Source organism: Macaca mulatta, chromosome 15, assembly GCF_049350105.2.
Source record: "Macaca mulatta isolate MMU2019108-1 chromosome 15, T2T-MMU8v2.0, whole genome shotgun sequence".
Classification (NCBI taxonomy): Eukaryota; Metazoa; Chordata; class Mammalia; order Primates; family Cercopithecidae; genus Macaca; species Macaca mulatta.
The window spans coordinates 48,971,516-48,990,257 of NC_133420.1; the positions used below are offsets into that span (position 1 = coordinate 48,971,516).

At 45.5% G+C, this 18,742-nt stretch overlaps 1 protein-coding gene across 29 annotated transcripts in view; it reads left to right on the forward strand.

Annotated features, from left to right (window-relative positions):
- Nucleotides 1–18,742, forward strand: part of PTPN3 (protein tyrosine phosphatase non-receptor type 3) — a 122,430-nt gene that overhangs the window by 73,118 nt on the left and 30,570 nt on the right. For 17 of the 29 annotated variants that reach the window (XM_077968358.1, XM_077968353.1, XM_077968350.1 and 14 more), the window contains 5 exons: nucleotides 3,637–3,771; nucleotides 5,887–6,063; nucleotides 16,305–16,491; nucleotides 16,643–16,720; nucleotides 18,224–18,280. In XM_077968358.1, the coding sequence (XP_077824484.1) occupies nucleotides 3,637–3,771; nucleotides 5,887–6,063; nucleotides 16,305–16,491; nucleotides 16,643–16,720; nucleotides 18,224–18,280 (634 nt within the window). The remainder of the gene's footprint in view (nucleotides 1–3,636; nucleotides 3,772–5,886; nucleotides 6,064–16,304; nucleotides 16,492–16,642; nucleotides 16,721–18,223; nucleotides 18,281–18,742) is intronic. The other 12 variants (XM_077968346.1, XM_077968362.1, XM_015117126.3 and 9 more) reach the window with 1 other exon arrangement.

Consider the following 18,742-nt stretch of genomic DNA (forward strand, 5'->3'; position numbering starts at 1 on the left):
TAACAGTGGTAATCACAGTTGATAATTACTGGGCATTTACTTTGTGCTGAGCACATAATTATATTTGACTCTTACAACTCTCCTGTGAGATAGGTACTATTATCCACAGGAATGATATTCAAAATATTTAATGACTAGTACAGGAAAAGAAATGGATGTAAATTTATAGATATTTATGTATAAATATATATAATACATACATTTTTAAATTCTAATTTAGATTAAAATGTAGTCTCTAAATAAAATGTCTAGTACAATAAAAGAAATGGATATAAATTTATATATATAATTCATACATACATTTAAAAATTTTAATTACGATAAATTTATTCTCTAAATGAAATAACCATGCAGTTTGTATTTTTGTTTTCTTTGCTCTAAGATTACCCTCTAAGTATAAGAGGTAGCATAAATTATCAATTTATTCTTATAATTTCTTTTTTCTTTTTTTTTTTGAAATGGAGTCTTACTCTGTCACCCAGGCTGGAGTGCAGTGGTGCCATCTTGGCTCCCTGCAACCTCCACCTCCCAGGTTCAAGCGATTCTTTTGCCTCAGCCTCCCAAGTAGCTAGGATTACAGGAGCACACTACCATGCCTGGCTGATTTTTGTACTTTTAGTAGAGACAGGGTTTCACCATGTTGACCAGCCTGGTCTCGAACTCCTGACCTCAGGTGATCCACCCACCTCGGCCTCCCAAAGTTCTGGAATTACAGGCATGAGCCACTGTGCCCAGCCTATTCTTACTTGGGTTTTTTTTGTTTTTTTTTTTTTTTTGAGACAGTCTCACTCTGTCGCCCAGGCTGGAGTGCAGTGGCATGATCTCAGCTCACTGCAACCTGCCTCCTGGGTTCAAGGAATTCTCCTACCTCAGCCTCCCAAGTAGCTGGAATTACAGGTGCCCACCACCACGCCCAGCTGATTTTTGCATTTTTGGTAGAGATGGGGTTTCACCACATTAGGCAGGCTGGTCTCGAACTCCTGACCTCAGGTGGTTCGCCTGCCTCGGCCTCCCAAAGTGCTGGGACAACAGGCGTGAGCCACTGTGCCCAGCCATAATTTCTAAATCATTTGTTGGTTTTTCAAAATTGTTTTCGTGATTTGTTGTTGATGTGGCTATTACTAAAAATGAGACCCATGTCTGAGCCATTATCTATCTGATATGTGGAACTGCATCAGACTGTTCCAGTTACTTTCCTAATACATTGATAATCATTAGGGAACTTGTAGACTGAATAAGTAGCTAACTTTTTTTTAGTATCAGTGATATTATTTATGGTGCTAAATGCTCTCTCTCAGCTTCTGATGAACCAAGAGCGAATATATTAAGTTTTTAGCTCTTATAATACTGGTTAGTATTTTTATACATTCAGTAGCTCTACTGTTGAACAAGCCATGAAAATAACTTATTGGATTATATCATTGACTTAGATTGGACCTGATCCTCAGGCCAGATGAGAGAAGGAATGGGGAGGCAATTGAAAGCATGCCCTCTGTTGCTGAGCTGCCTGGGTTCAAATCCTGCCTCTGTCACTTGAGCTTTAATTTGTTGCTTCTATTTCTTCATCTGCAAAGCTTTGTCATCTGCATGCATCCAATGCCAGCAGGGCTGGGTTCTGGTCTTATATTGTGGCACAAGAAAATACCCCTATTTTGGTGACTGAAAGCAACACCCATTCTATTATATCTCATGATTTTGTGAGTCAGGAATCCCAGAAGGGCTTGGCTAGATGCCTCTTCTACTCTGTGTGGTATAGATTGGGATTTCTCCGTGAATGTGGCCAGAGGATCCAAGATAACTTTTCTTGCATACCTGGTGTCTGGATGGAATGGTTGGAAGGCTGGACTCACCTGGACTCCTTAGCATCCCCATCTGGATGCTCCAGAAGGGTAGTTGAATTTCTTACATGGACACTCAGGGTTCCAGGAGCCAAAGGCAGAACCATTCAGCCTTCTTAAGGGTGAGACCTGGCACTGGCACAGCGACTCTGTTGCTGAAAGCAGTCACAAGCCAACCCAGATGCAAGACTCAAAGAACTTCAGTCATCTTTAATCTGCCACAGGGGATCATTTGGGTTGGGAGGATGGCTTGGGAGGACAAGTCAGCAGTTCTTTTACTACCTATGCCAGCTTCAGCATACTGGTGAATTTCAAGTCTCATTACCTCCATTTTACAGATGAGGAAACTGAGGCTTAGAAGGGTCACATGACTTGCCCAGCCCCTAGAGATACAGCTACACATCTGCTTATCGGGCTTTCTGAAAGGTTCCACATAAAAAGAAATTTGTTGGGTTATTTTCCAAGCTTATAGTACAATGGAACACTTTTTTTTCAGAGTCCCTATTAATAACCCATGACACATTAAACCTTGGAGTCGGGCAGCTTGCTCCCCTTGTTTTGATCCTGTGCTCTTCATCACTGGCAGTGTGGTTTCTGATGTAGGCCTGCCTCAGAGGAAAGAGTCTCCCAGTGATGCTGTTGTGAGCATTTGGTCAGGGTGACAACAGCATTTCTTAATGTGAATTAGTACATGATGTGCTACAGGGCGTTTCATATTGTTTACGTTCTTTTGTTTGTTCTTTGTTCTGTTTTGTTTTGTTGGTTGGTTGGTTGATGTCACGCCACAAGGAAATACGTAGAATGTTTTCATAAGACATTAAAACCTAGTTTAAAATTTAGAGATGCCAGAACCAAAGTTGTCCCTTTAAAGGGTGACAGGCTTCATGCTTTATTCTCTCAAATAATTCATTCTCTGAGGGGTCTAGATCGCTAAGATTTAAATTCTCTAGGTATAAATAAAATTCAAAAGTAACCTTCAGGGTAGCACATTTCAAAGAACATAGCTTGGAACTGTATTTCCTTTTTTTTTTTTTTTTTTTTTTTTTGAGACAGAGTCTTACTCTGTTTCCCAGACTGGAGTGCAGTAGTGCGATCTTTGCTCACTGCAACCTGTCTCGGGGATTCAAGGGGTTCTCATGCCTCAGCCTCTCAAGTAGCTGGAATTACAGGCATGCGCCTCTACACCTGACTAATTTTTGTATTTTTAGTAGAGATAGGGTTTTGCCATGTTGGCCAGGCTGGTCTTGAACTCCTGACCTCAAGTGATCCACCCACCTCAGCCTCCCAAAATGCTGGGATTACAGGCAAGAACCACTGTGCCCAGCTTGAAGCTACTTTCTAAGCACATTTTCAGTTTCTCTCTTGAAGAGTTACCAGTGATTTATGGTGACAGCTCCTGCCGGCTAGGATGATGAAGAGCACCTGAAAAGGTGGTTAATATTTTTACTTAGGCCAGTGTGAATAAAATAAGAATTCCTTGAAATCACTTGAGCTGTATTTCTGTGTGATCCTGGAATTCCTTCTAATCTGGTTAGGTTTGGTTATATTCTGGAAACAGCTTTGTTGCTTGAGTAGTGAGGACAAGAAAGGATTTTCACCAGAAGAAAAGAAGTCACATAAGGAAATTCCAGGACAGACAGGAATCGCTTTTGAGCTGTCTCCCTCTACTCCCCATAACCTTGGCGTTAACCTGCCATCCGTCAGACAAGAAGCATGTGTAGACTGTTTCACACATGCAGTAATTTCTTTCCTGTTGAACATGTCAGTGTAGAAAGTGAACCTGCATCTGGTTTTTCAGGTCGGTAAATAACCAATATTGCAAAAAGGTGATTGGCGGGATGGTGTGGAACCCAGCCATGCGGAGATCCTTATCAGTGGAGCACTTAGAAACCAAGAGTCTGCCTTCTCGTTCCCCTCCCATTACTCCCAACTGGTATGTCCTCCTTTTTTTTTTTGTACTACCCAACAGTAGACACTTTATCTCTTTTAAAAATAAAAACTCAACTTATAAAGTCCTAAAGATAGATGACCTACAATCAGAGTTTACATTTGCATTTTAGGCTCTTGGCAGAAGTAACTGTTTTCATGAAGTACACAAGTGTAGCTAAATGTTTTCCATCGTGTATAATGCTGAGATGCTCTTTTTTAAAAACTTACTAGATCTAAATAATTTGGGAAACTCTAGCCTGCTGAAAGGCCTCCTTTGGAATCACAGCACACATTAGCATATTAAACACTCTGAGATGTCCTGTGATAAAGAAGTATGGTTGACTTTACTTAATTCATGTTTTCCATTAATATCCCACAAAATAAACGTTGGGGAAAACTAATGCAGGTATGTGATGTAAATGATGTAAGGATGTATGACCTTCAGCAGCAGAAGCAAATGCACATCAGGAAGTAGCCAGCCAACTTAAAAGAATGAGCTCAGCTTAAAAGGAAATAGGTGGTCAGGGCACTGGGTTTGTAGCTGAAAGACCTAAACTCAGGTTTTGGCCCTTCTGTTCATTAACAAGTCTCTTTACCTCTGTAGCCTCAGTTTCCCCATCTCTTAAAAAGTTTATAAAAACTACCGCAAATGAAATAATAATATACAAGTACGTAGTAAGCTTTTAAAAGAGTCAGGTGGAATTATCATTATCTTATTATAATGGTCCCCAAAGACATCACACCATTTTTGTGAATGCCTCCAAAAAGGCTAGGGGCCAGAAGGGGAAACCTAGCAAGGAAACATTGCCCCCAGCTCCACACTGGAGTAAGAGTGTGGCTGTACATACCTGAGCCAGGATCTGCTAAGCCTAAGAGAAACTGGGAGACAGGCAGACAGAAGAGATGCTGTGCTGGGCCTGCTAGGGAAGGACTCTTCACTGGGAGCCTAATGCTCTGGGAAGGGACAATGACAGTATTTAGTGTTAGAAATCAGGACATAACTGAATAGATTTGCTTCTTGGTTTCCAACATTTAGATACCTCATTCTAAAGAGGTAAATTTATGCTATCATACAGCAGCTTAATTTGTCTGAAAATCCCACTGGCAGCAATGCCAGGGGCCCAGAGAGCCCAGGACGGGATCCAGGGGAACAGCGGGGTTAGATGTTGCCACACTCGTGGCCTGGAGCTCTTGTAGTTATTTATAGGTCCTCTCCTGAGGAGTCACAAGAGCCTTTTTACTTCTGCTTTGGACACAGCATTATTGATTATCCAGGCCCAGGGGGATTGCAAATCATGGAGGCCCTGACAGTCCTGAGGAGAAATGGCTAACAAAGAAAGGGAAGATGGAAAAACTGTGAGGGAAAATAGAACTTAGAAAGCTCGGCAGCCTGGGATCCCCCGCTGCAGGAGCTGACGCCCAGGTGCCACGCTGGATGCCCTGAGAACACGGCCTCATTGGATTCATTCTCAGGAGCAGGTAAGTATAGCCAAGGCCCAGAGAGGTGATGTGCCTTGCCCAAGGTCACATGCCTGCTGCCGCTGCTGGAGGACAGGCCAGTGTTTATATGCCTATAAACGTTTAATGCATATAAACGAGTTTAATAAGGGATGTATCTTAAAAAGCAAACATTTTCTCTTGGATCAAGTGAAATTCATATGAAGGGATGTCGCTGCAATAAGGTTGGAGTTTTGCTGAGAAATGTAGTTTGGCTTCTAAACCTTTTGTTTGCATTGTTCAAATTAATCAGAAGAAATCTCTGAATAGCAGTCCTTATGGCCTATTTATGTCTTGAGAGCTTGAGTCCTCCTGGAAGAATAACTTACCCTTAAGTCAATACCCGTCACTTCCCAAAGGGCATAAACTCCTCTAATTCTGCCTGTTTATACAGCTGAGGCTACTGTTCTGGGAGCCACCACTTGACTGAGAGCGTCAGGGACTGGTGTCACCCTTGGTGCCTTCTGCTGGGGTAGTAATGAGTTAACGGGCTCTGAATGTCAGCCTCCGCCAAGGAAGGCATCCTTAGAAAGGTCAGGACACGAGGTTCACTGGTGTCTTAATTAAATTTTTAAGTGGAATTTGCTTTGAACACTTTGCACTCAATGTTTTTCCCACCCAGGCGAAGTCCTCGGCTCCGGCACGAAATTCGAAAGCCACGCCACTCTTCTGCAGATAACCTTGCAAATGAAATGACCTACATCACGGAAACGGAAGATGTGTTTTACACGTACAAGGGCTCTCTGGCCCCCCAAGACAGCGATTCTGAAGTTTCTCAGAACCGAAGCCTGCACCAAGAGTAAGAAACCTGTGTTGTTTTATTTCTGGGTATCTGCTTTTTGGCTGTTGCAGAATTTGCTCGGGTCCAGATTGCCATTTGAGAGGAACCAAGAGCTGGTGCCTGCAGCCAGCTCCCAAGGGTGCCCTCTGCCAGGATAAGAACATAAATCAGACTCTACCTTTTCACCCGGAAGACAGTCTGTGTGCCTGGGGTCTATAGCTTGTACTTCTTTTTGTCCATAACAAAGACTTTCTACTCACTAAGTACATGTTAGTCTCTTGAATTAGTCTCCTCTCCAGCTCACGAGCAAAGCCCTGTTTAAATCATTCCGTATTCTACAGGTACAGACTCTAGGGACATGTTAACTCTGATTTTTCTAGATTAATAAAGTTTTACCATCACATGATTTCAAATCATTGGAAATATGCTTGCTTCTAAAAACCTTCTCTGAACAACAGGGTTCTGAGGGGTTTTGTTTTCAATTAATAGTTAGTATAAAGAAACAAACATGTTAGAATATCTCTAATTTTCTTTTTTTTTTTTTTTTTGAGACGGAGTCTCGCTGTGTCTCCCAGGCTGGAGTGCAGTGGCGTGATCTCGGCTCACTGCAAGCTCCGCCTCCCGGGTTCATGCCATTCTCCCGCCTCAGCCTCCCGAGTAGCTGAGACTACAGGCGCCCGCCACCACGCCCGGCTAGTTTTTTGTATTTTTAGTAGAGACGGGGTTTCACCGTGTTAGCCAGGATAGTCTCGATCTCCTGACCTCATGATCCACCCGCCTCGGCCTCCCAAAGTGCTGGGATTACAGGCTTGAGCCACCGCGCCCGGCCTCTAATTTTCTTTTACAAATTTTTGTTGTATTTTTATGTCCTACTTCTCCCCCGCCCCGCCACGTGACAGAGTTCCCTCATAGCTCAAGGCCAGAAAAAATGTCTGTCCTGAAAGACTGGTTGAGTGCTTTTGTTTTTCAATAGGATACATTTAACCCATTTGTTTCCCTTTTTGCCTTGGTTACCAGGGAGTTCGGAGCTGCACATTAGGCTCATTGTATTAACTTTCCTCAGCCCAGATTTCTTATGTAGTACTTTCCCTTCCTCCTTTGCCTTTGTTATATAGGTCTTTTTTTTTTTTTTTTTGTCTTATTTTAATGGATTCATAGTTACATATCTGTACATTTTGGGGTAAACTCGCAAATCATTTTTTTAAGTAGGGAAGGCATAGATTATAAATTAGGTTAAAGCATGATAGTAAAGGATCAACTGTTAGGAAGTCAACCATAGTCATCGGGCATCTATTCTGTTAAGCCTCATACTAAGTCTAAAATACAGAAAGATAATGCCCCCCTAACAGCCGAGGATTAGCAAGCAGGCACTTTAGTCAATCTATATGTTTTTCACCACTGTAGCTAGTAGGCTGAAAGCATCAAATGCATTCTGATTGTACTCCAGGCATTCGCAGGTAAATTGCAAATCTCCTTCCCATTTATGTGTGAGGCTGCTACCTCTCCTCTGTCCTTGCCCAGAGCAAACATGGTTTCCAGTTTATCTGTGTTCTTAACACCTCTGGTTAAATAATCCCTGTGTTCATTCTTTCCTTGTGACCTGAGCCTGGATGATGCTTTTGCTAAATGGTTACTATCTCTTGTTCCAACTTGCAGCCTGCTGCCCCTTTGTCAGGGCTACAGTGGATGATTGTGAGTTCCTTTGTGTGACTTTGTAGCTTTTCAAATCACAAGCACATCTATAAATACAAGGCAGGAGTGCAGGCAAGTGTGACTAGAGCCGTATTGAGTCTGCAGTGGGGCTCTGTGGCTTTGGCAAAAGGAGAAAACGGTTTAGGGAACTGTTCGAGGGTTCTGGGAAACCCACTCAAGCCTGCCACGTCAGAGCTTCCTGCGGTGGTTTGCAGTCCCATCACAGAATTTTACAGCATCTAGACCTTTGCTGTCCAGTACAGCATCCACCAGCCGCAGGTGTCTATTCAGATTTAAATTAATTAAAATAATAAAAATGTAAGCATTCAGTTCCTCAGTCACACGAGCCTCCTTTGAAGTGCTTGACAACCACACAGGAGTGGTGGCCTCCATCTTGGACAGCACAGATACAGCCCATTCCCATCATTGCAGAAAGTGTTGCCAGCAGCACGCATCTAGACTAACACGTTTATTGCATCATTCATTTAAAGGGGAGTGAACTCCTAGAATATCTACAAGTGAAAAGTGCATTTTTCAAACAGAATTCATGTGGGAGTAGGTTTGGAATCATCACCTTGCTTGCAGTCTGGGTGCTCCACACCACTCACCCAGCTGCGCCCTCACAGTCCAGCACCCTCTGTGTCTTTATGCAATCAGTGCCAGGTGGGGAGGGATGCATTCTGTCCAATGACATGTGGATGCTTTAGAGGGCTTGCATTCATTCCCGAGTCCAGGGGTACCCTTTCTACATCCTTGGCTGGTCATTGAGGGGAACGCCAGAGCAAATTAGAGAAGTTGTTTCAGGAACCTCCAGGCCAGCTGGGCAAATAGCACATTATCAGCCTGCGCTGCCACACTCCAGGGCTCTGTCGCTTTGGTGAAAGGAGAAGGGGGGCTTAGGGAACAGTATGTCCTACATCAGATTTTCCTCCTATGGTCTGCAGTCCCATCATGGAGCATCTAGACCTTTATAGTCCAATATAGGAGCCACCAGCTCCATAGGACTATTTACATTTCAGTTCATTAAAATTAAATAAGATTTAAAATTCGCTCCCTCAAGCACTGTTTGATGTAAGTGATTTCTGGCCCTGCTCGTTCCTACACATTGCACAGTGATTCTTCTTGAAACCCCTTCTTGAGACCTTGTAAAATGTGTCATCTTGGGGCACTTCTTACCTTGCACCTAAATGTTAAGAATAGCAAATAATGGTGGTTCAAAGGCAGGCTTCCTTGCAGGGTTTTGCCAGGTGTACTGACAATAGACATGTCAGGCGGTCAAGTTAGTGACTGTCCTCTGCAAGTGGGGTGAGCAGCTAGAAAAGCAGCCCCTGCCACCTCTGTTAGGTAGGAGAGCTCTTCCTGCTGGTGGGAAGCCACTTCGTGCTGGGTCTTCAGAGGAGGCTGGCCCCCCTGAGGGTCTGGGGACCCCCATTGCCCCAGGTAAGAAGTACAGACTGGTCTGTACTTGGTGAGAGGAAAAAAACCTGTTCGTTCGTTTCTGTGAGTATTTGCAAAATGTTTAAGAAATGTTTGACATGTTTTATACAGCAGATTTGTGTTAAGAGGCAAAAAGAAGCATTCTGTCAGAGAAATCAGATGAATAATACCACAGACAGCGAGGAGGGTTCCTTTTAAGAAGAAGAATTAAGTGTGATGTTCCGTACTCGTTTAAAAGAGAAGAAAGAGAGAAAGAAAGAAAAAGAGCGGTTAGATTTGGCTGTAAACCCAGAGTGGCGCAGCTCAGGCTGCCTGAGTGCCATCTTAGCGGATGAGTCACTTGCTGGTTTGTTCCATATTTATAGCAGCACAGCAAAGTTGATGATTATAGTTACGAATCCTTGGCAGTTTGCTTTGTGCCCAAGTAGGCTGCACTCTTTTGTTGCTCCCAAGGTTCTATCAGCCATTGTGTGTTCCTTTCCCTGCTTCCGAGTGAAGACCAAATTCTGCACAGAAGTAAGTTTCCTTCATGGCAGAAATGAAAAACCTACCAGTCTCCACCGAGATGAAAGGGAGAGGATGTTTCCTGAAGAAAGAGACATGCAGAACAGAAACTGGGGGAAACACTTTGTAGAGAAGTTCAGAGTTGTACTAGAGAAACTTTCCCGTCGCTGTTTTATCATAGTTGTCTCGATGGGTCACCAGCATGACACCCTCCGAGTGGATGGGGCTTCATGCCTGCATAACTTTTTGCTGTTTGTTTGACTCTTTCCTTAGAGCCTGCCTTCTTCCATGGGATGTGGGGCAGCCATGGCTTTTTATTTCAAAAATTCCGTGCCGACCAGGCGTAGTGGCTCACGCCTCTAATCCCAATACTTCGGGAGGTCATACTGGGCAGATTGCTTGATCCCAAGAGTTCAAAACCAGCCTGGGCAACATGGCAAAACCCCATTTCTGTGAAACATACAAAAATTAGCTGGGCACAATGTTGTCTGCCTGTTGTCCTAGCTACTCGGGAGGCTGAGGTGAGAGAAACATTTGAGCCCGGGAGGTCGAGGCTGCAGTGAGCTGTGGTCGCACCACTGCACTCCCAAGTTTGGCATTGGAGTGAGACCTTGTCTCAAAAATAAAAATAAAAACTTCTGTTCACTGGAAGGAGCCTAGGGGATTCCCCTTCTTCAGCTTTGGCGGCAGTGTAGGAATTCCCCCAACGCTACTGTGGGTCCCCCCAGGACTGAGCCCCCTGCCAGCAATGGAGAGTCCCTTATAGTGCAGCAGTGTGCTCTGTCATTAGACAACCCAGGTGCCCACCGTTCTTCCCAAGCTGTGCTGGAAGCCTCCTTGACACTGACCCAGCATCAAGCTTCCTGCCTTGAACTCTCAGGACAACACAGATGGTGTCTGTTCCCAGTTCCACCTGCCAGCCTTGGTTACTGTTCCTTCAGCTAGACAGTTCCAGTGTAGTCACTTTCCACCCATCACCCTCGTAACCACCATTCTCCAAGTGCAGGTGAGCCCTTCTAGAGGGTGGCACCAGATCTGAATGTGGAGGAAGGATCTGCATACCATTCTACATGTCCCTCCAGAGGACACCAGGCAGGGACAGGATTTTGTTCAGAGTGTTTATGTCCCTTTTCCGTGAACCTTGCCTTCTTATTTGGGCCCACTTGCATGTGCACGTCTAAAATACCTGAAACCCAGCATGATCCAGTCTCAGCTATTCATGTTGGTGTCCAGCTCATGGCTGTTCCTGTGTTTTGGTAAGGAGAGGCCATTGTTTCAATACTACCCGGTTTGCACCTATTGGAAACATCAGTCATCCCTCACTCCTCCTTTTCTTTCACTGTCCTTATTCCATTTCTCATCTTGTTGATTCTACCTCCCAGACATCTCTTGTGTTTGATTCCTCCGCCATCCCCACTGCACTGCCCCCGTGCAGCCACCATCATCTCTTACACAGTCTAGCTCAGTCGTGTCCAAACCGTCCCCGTCTTTGGTGTCACCTCCTTCCACACCATGCTTCACAAGAATAGCAAATTTATCATTCTGAAATACACATCCAAGAATGTCACTCCCTGTTTAAATACCTTTTATCTGCTTTTTCAACATTTCCTGCCTTTACCTGTGCTGCTGCTTTTGTTTGTTTGTTATTATCAATGTTTTGCCAGAATGCCCTCTTTTTCCCACTTAACTACCTGTTCAATCTCCTATTAATTCATCTTTCAAACTCAAGCTCAAGTGCACCTGACCCAGGAAGCCTCTCCTGGCCTCATACGGTACGCTAGACATCTGAGCATCTCCACTGTAGCATGATAATATTATTACTTGGTTAATTGTATTTCTTCTCCTGTGGACAATGAATTCTTTGAGGGCAGGGATAGTGCCCCATTCACCTCTCCTTCCTTAAAACCTGACATGGGTATTTGGCATTTAATAGACATTCAATGACTGGATGGATGGTGGATGGATGGGTGGGTGGGTGGATGGATGGATGGGTGGGTGGATGGATAGATGGACGGACGGACGGACGGATGGGCGGACAAATGGTTAGATGAAACTGGATGGGACCCCGGGATACAAACTCCTAAGTTTTCACAATGGAATGCCCCCTCTGCCACTTCCACATCATGTGTCCATATCACATGAGCAACATCACACCATATTTATCTGTACCCCAAGAACTCAAACATATTTACTTTGACAAGTTTCGTAACTGTCACCTGTGAGCAGGACTATGTGGTAGGTGCCCCTGCAGGACATCTGTCAATGAGAAATTCCCCTCAGAGGATTCAGGGATGAATTGACTGAGGTTTAGCAAGTGCTTTCTTGCCAATAGGTGTCTGATATCTGTAGGGAAAGCCTAGTCAGATTCATGATCTGTTGTTCCAGCAGGAAAGAGATTGCAAGCTCAGAAAGCACCATACCTGAACCATGTCCCTTCTGCCACTTTGATCTTGTGCCCTTGGCATTTATTACAGCCCCAGATGAGCTGTTTCCTGTGGAGACTGTCTCCATGTCATAACAATGTGTATGGGAAGACAGTCTTCTTTCTGTCACTCAGGGACCCTTATGTAAGGAGCCATGTGGGACATTTCTCCAGGAATTTTATTCAGAAGAAACTGCCCTCTGGGGGAACTGGTATGCGTTCCTCTAGCGCCATGCTATTCCAGCTGTGGCCACAGGCCAGCAGCTGCAGCACCTGAGAGCTGGTTGGAATGCAGAATCTCAGACCCACACAGGCCGGCCGAATCATACTCTGCATTCAGCAGGACCGCAGCTGATTTGTGTGCACAGCACATTCTCAGAAGCTCTGATCTTGCAGATGCTGAGAACCATTTAACCCGCCTTCTCTTTGCACCTGAGCTTCCAGATTTCTGAGTAAATTCCTTGCTCTTTTAGTGTAACTCACCCAGTCACCTCGGGCGATCCTCTTGGTACCTTGCCAAGAAGTTTTATTCTTCATTCACTCAGCATTTCAGTTGAGCACTCCCCGTGTGCCTGGTCCTGTGTTCCGAGCACTAGGAGAGGAACAGAAAGAGCACAAGGGTCTCCTGACCTTGAGAAGCTCCCAAAACAGGGCCCCTGTTCCTTCACACTGCAATCTGAGAGCAGGACTTTGCCCCCTTTCACAGGCGGGGGCTGGGGAGGTCTTTGTAATTCTCCATGGTTTCAGGAGAGCTTCTTGGGGAGTGTTTCTTTCATGGGTGTGTTTCTTTCTGATGCCTGCTGCCTTTACAGTTCGGAAGCATGTGTTTTCTGGAGGGTGAATACTTGTTTGTCTGACTGATGGTGAGTGTGTGTCTCACGTTTCTCTGTCTCTGCCCCTTTCTCCCCAAGAACCAGGGTGTGGTCAGTCCCACACTGGCTCCTCCACAGTGTCCCCTCATCCTGCCTCAGGGACAAACCTCTCCTGCTCCTTCCTCCCGCTAGTCATTGGCTCCATCCCACCCTCACCGTCTTCTTGCATCCCGCATCCTGTCCCTTTCTTCACTCCACTTGTGATGGGGCGGCTCCCCTGCGCTCCTCAGCCACACTGCATTCTCCCAGCGACGGAGGAGATGCTAGGGCTTTGGTGCCTTCACCCCTGGCCACCCTGTGCTGTGGCCAGCTGCCACATACTCATTGCATCTCTTCATTTGATGTCCTCTTCCTTGTCTGTCTGTCCATCTTGCACACTGAACAGAACATCACCACGCCCTGCAGAGCACCTGTGTACACAGTTGAGCAGGCCAAAAATCAGCCATTTGTTGAAATAAATGACTGACAGTAACCCCTCCAACCCTGCTTAGAAAATAGGTTAGGGCAGACCAGGTGCGGTGGCTCACGCCTGTAATCCCAGCACTTTGGGAGGCAGAGGCAGGCAGATCACGAGGTCAGGAGATCGAGACCATTCGAAACCCTGTCTCTACTAAAAATACAAAAAATACAAAAAAAAAAAAAAAATTAGCCGGGCATGGTGGTGGGCGCCTGTAGTCCCAGCTACACAGGAGGCTGAGGCAGGAGAATGGCGTGAAGCCAGGAGTGGAGTTTGCAGTGAGCCGAGACTGCACCACTGCACTCCAGCTTGAGCGACAGAGTGAGACTCTATCTCAAAAAAGAAAAAGAAAAAGAAAAATAGGTTGGGGCATAAAATGACTTGGAATATAGTATTAGTACTAGCAGCAGTAGTAATAGTAGTAGTACTGTTGTCATTTAATACCATGGGCTGGTTTAGACAGACCATTGAGTTTTAAATCAAGAAAGAAAAATAGGGCTGGGGATGGTGGCTCACACCTGTAATCCCAGCACTTAGGGAGGCCAGTGCAGGAGGATTGCTTGAGACCAGGAGTTCTAGACCAGCCTAGGAAACATAGTGAGACCCTGTGTCTACAAACAATTTTTAAAAGGCCAGGCACCATGGCTCACGCCTGTAATCCCAGCACTTTGGGAGGCCAAGGCGGGTGGATCACGAGGTCAAGAGATCGAGACCATCCTGGCCAACATGGTAAAACCCCGTCTCTACTGAAAATATAAAAAATTAGCTGAGCGTGGTGGTGGGCACCTGTAGTCCCAGTTACTCAGGAGGCTGAGGCTGGAGAATCACTTGAACCCGGGAGGTGGAGGTTGCAGTGAGCTGAGATTGCACCACTGCATTCCAGCCTGGTGAGAGAGTGAGACAACATCTCAAAAAAAAAAAAAAAAAAAATCAAAGTTAGTTGGACATGGTGAATGCCTGTGGTCCCAGCTACTCAAGAGACCAAGATAGGAAGATCTCTTGAGTCAGGAGATCAAGGCTGCAGTGAGCTGTGGTCACGAAACGGCACCCAGCCTGGGCAACAGAGCATTACCCTGTCTCAAAAGAAAAAAAAATGGATCGGGGGGTGTGGGGAGGGAGAGAGAGACAGAGGCAGAGACAGAGACAGACAGAACGAGAACTGGAAATACCCTTTTAACTTGTTTTGTAACTGCCAAGCAGTTGCCCTTTCTGCCACTAGGTGATGCTCTTGTAAACAGTGAAACCTAGCAAAAATGCCGTATTTGGGGGGAATTTTTTAAAACTCGCTTTGACATCATTGAAAGTCATTCTTTTTCAATCTGAAAACTTGTGTACAACTTCAATTCCAAAATATTCTCTCTCTGAAATGTCTTACCATCCATAACACCCTACCCCCAACCAGCCACTTGGACACCATAAGGCCAGACTCTTGTCCTACGTATAGCTGTGTTTCTCCATTGGTCTGTCACTGAATATTTTATTCAAATAGATTGTGATTATGAATCATTCTGTGTGAATATGATACAGATTTTATATTTAAATTAAGCTCGTATAAACTCACTAGGAGAAAGAGAATCACCAATTTTATGAAAAATCCATGGATAAGGGATTGAAATAAAGGTCAAGAAAGAGGTGGTAGCAGCTGTCTTTTGTCTGGGTTTCACTGAATAACTTGGTCTCTGCGCTTCTCCCCTCACTTCACTTTGGATGAGGTTAGGGTGGGGCAGAGTCTTAGAATGTAGGAGAGCCCCACATTCATCAGCCCTGTAAGGTATCTGTGCTGGGCCTGTGACTCCGGAAGGGGCTGGTGTGGGTGATGCAGAGACTCAAGGGTCCTGTCCTCTACAGTGACAGCAGGGTTGGTTAATCCCTGTGACCCTGAGGGGTTAGAAATGGGGGTCTTGGGAGTGGGCTCTGCATGGCCTGGAGAGGGAAGAAAGGCTCAGGACGCACATCGGTCAGGCTTCTGTCTGCTAAGTGAGGAGAAAGCCCCGGGACCCTGGGCGAGTTACTCAGCCCCTCCTGACCTCAGTTTCTTCACCTGTGAACTGGGAGTTAGAACAAATGACCACAAAGGTCTGTTCAGTTCTCATCATCTGTAACTCTCTAAGACAGCGCTGTCCAGCAGGACTTCCTGCCGTGGTGGAATGTTCTCTCACTGCACTGTCTCATACAGGAGCCACTGGCCGCGTGTGGCTAGTGAGCCTGTGAGGTGTCTCTGGTTTCTTGTCTTAACTTATTTAAATTTGAGTAGCCACATGTGACTAGTGGCTACCATACTGAACATTGCAGCTCCACGATACAGAAGAAACTATGTTAGATAGAGGAAAATGAAACATCTCAGCGTGGCAGTTCATGGATGTCACAGGCAAATCATGCCAACTAGGAATAATATAAATTCTCCTGAATGCACATCAACAACAGTCCCGTTTCCTTTGAGGAGGCAAGAGTCCTATGAAGCAGAACCATCCGCAGAAATTAGACAGAAGGAAAAAAGCTTTCAGAAGGGATGAGCCGTGCATCTGCATGAGCTTGCCTGGCAGAGCCTGGTTCAGTAATGAAACCACCAGAGTAGCTGGACACATCTCCCTTTCACCCTTCTAAAGCAGCAGGGAAGGGAGCAGAGTTTTCAGCAGTTTCCAGATCCACCCTGCCTCCTATCCCTTTTCCCCAAAACCAGTGACAATGTCTAGGCCAGATGTGGGCGGGGGTGGTCAGTGCGCCCTGAGTGTACTCAAATCCTGCTGACAACCCGTGCAGCTGAGGCTCCAGGGAAACATATAGCCCCCAGGTGCCAGGCCCCTACAGTCAGCAGTGTTTGCTCTAATAAAACAGTAACCCAGTTATTAATGTCTCCTCATTCCCCATGATGAAGGAGTCTATCTGAGAACAATCCAGCACAAAGCTACCGGACCCAAAAGTCATCCAGTTCCGTGTCTCCGTCTTCAAATGCTCCAGGCTCCTGCTCACCTGACGGCGTTGATCAGCAGTTCTTAGATGACTTCCACAGGGTGACCAAAGGGGGCTCCACCGAGGATACCAGCCAGTACTACTGTGACAAGGTGAGCGAGCGCAGGCAGCCGGGTGACCCACCCGGCCAGGGCTTCCAGACCCCTTGTGGGCAGCTGAGTAGCTCTGACTAAATGAAAATATCTTATCACCAACTGCTGGAGAGAAATGTAATGTAAATGACCACTTTCAAACGTTTTCCAGAATGATAATGGTGACGGCTACTTAGTCTTGATCCGTATCACACCAGATGAAGATGGAAAATTTGGATTTAATCTTAAGGTACGTTGTGTATTTATAAAGGAAGTTTTGTGCTGTGAAGCAGTCTTTCCATGAGTTTTTAATTTGCATTAGAAATGTGCTGCATTCCCGAGTTGCATAAGGAAATTGATTCAACCCTCAGAATTGAGAGTTGGGGAGTTTTTTTGTTTTTGTTTAGTTTGAGTTTTTTGGCTTTTCTTTTTTTTTTTTTTTTTTTTTTTTGAGGAAAAAAACTCACTCTATCGCCCAAACCTAGAGTGCAGTGGCACGATCGCAGCTCACTGCAGCGCCGACCTCCCCAGGCTCGGGTGATCCTCCCACCTCAGCTAGGGCTATCAGAATGCACCACCATACCCAGCTAATATTTTTCATATTTTTTGTAGATATGGGGTTTCACCATGTTGTCCAAGTTGGTCTCAAACTCCTGGCCTCAAGCAATCTACTCGGTTTGGCCTTCCCAAGTGCTGGGATTACAGGTGTGAACCACTGTGCCCAGCCTAGAATTGAGAGGTTTTTTTTAATGTGGCCTTAACAGCTGTCAAAGGCCAAGTGCCGGCTCTGTGCCTGGCATTGGCTATGCACTAGATTCATAGCACCTTCTTAAGTTCTGATAATAAGTGGTAAGGTCAGTATTTTTAAACCCATTTTGCAAATCAATACTGAGGTTCCAAGAGATGAGGGCACACACTTGGCAAACAGATCTACCCACTTCAGGAATGCTATTAAGAGAACCCCTCAGCATTGCTGAAGCTGATAAGAGAAAACAATTCAAGTTCAACCTGCAGGGCCACCACTCTCCTCCAGGCACGTTTAAGCAGGATCTGCAAACTAAACTCATAGGCCAAATCCCATCTGTTTCTGTAACTAGTTTTTTTGGTAACAGCCACACCTATTTGTTTACTGGTGGGTTAATGACTGCAGAGTTGAGCAGTTGCATCAGACCCCTCACTCCCACAAAGCCTCTCTGGCCCTTTACAGGAAACGTGTACTCACCCCTGCTCTAGGACAAAGTGAGGGCAGGTGGTCCCCTACCCACCAGCTGCCATCGCGCACACCCTCATCTGCCCCAGCAGCTGTGTTGAGCACCAGCGCTCACAGCCAGATGCGCTCACAGGGTGCGCCCCTTTCCCAAGCCTTGCTCACCTCTGCTGAAAGCCCCCTTTTCTAGCAGCACTCGGAAGACATGCTGTGGAGTCCCTCTCCTGGGGGCGTCTGCGTTTTTAAGGAGGAGCTTGCTCTCTCTGAGTGCATCTTTTAGTTCATGAACTGTGGGGATGGCAGAGGGAGGCTTCTGAACAGAGTCCTGGTCAGCCCGCTGGATCGAGGGGTCAGGAATTTGTTCCGTATTTCTGAAATGACGTGTGATTCTAATCAGCGATAGTGAAGTTTGAAGCCTCGCTGTACCAAAGACTCACATTTATTGGTACCTCCATGTTGTTGATGCTGTGGCTACTCCAGTGTTTGTTTGTTTTTTTTTTTAACTTAAAAAACATTGTTTTTTTTTTTACTTTAAAATGTTTACAGGGAGGAGTGGATCAAAAGATGCCTCTTGTGGTATCAAGGATAAACCCAGAGTCACCTGTAAGTAAATACATTCCATGTTATTCCTCATGTTTGTTCTCCCCTAATTCTAACAGGTTTCTGTTTCTGTGTCCCATTTCTTTTTCTGCCAGAGCAAAGAACGTGCTTAGATACACCATGTTTTCTAGAACCTTGCTGCTCACTGTGCTCTTTGAAGCCATAGCACCCGTGTTACCTGGGACTTCATTAGAAATGCAGGCTCTCTGGCCCCAGCTTAGGCCTGCTGAACCGGAATCTGCATTTTTAACAAGAGCCTTGAGTGGCTGGTGTGCACATTAAATTTTCGGAAGTCCTTTTCAAGAGAAGGAAACTCAGGCAGTCTGCTGTCCTGCTCGCTCTAAGTGGGCACGTGGGCCCTGTGCCTCTTCTCACCATCTTTCCACCAGTGCCCCTTTCATCCTCCGTTTAGGCCTCCTAAGAAGAGCATTTGCTTTGTTTTTCTTTCAAATTTATTTTATTGTT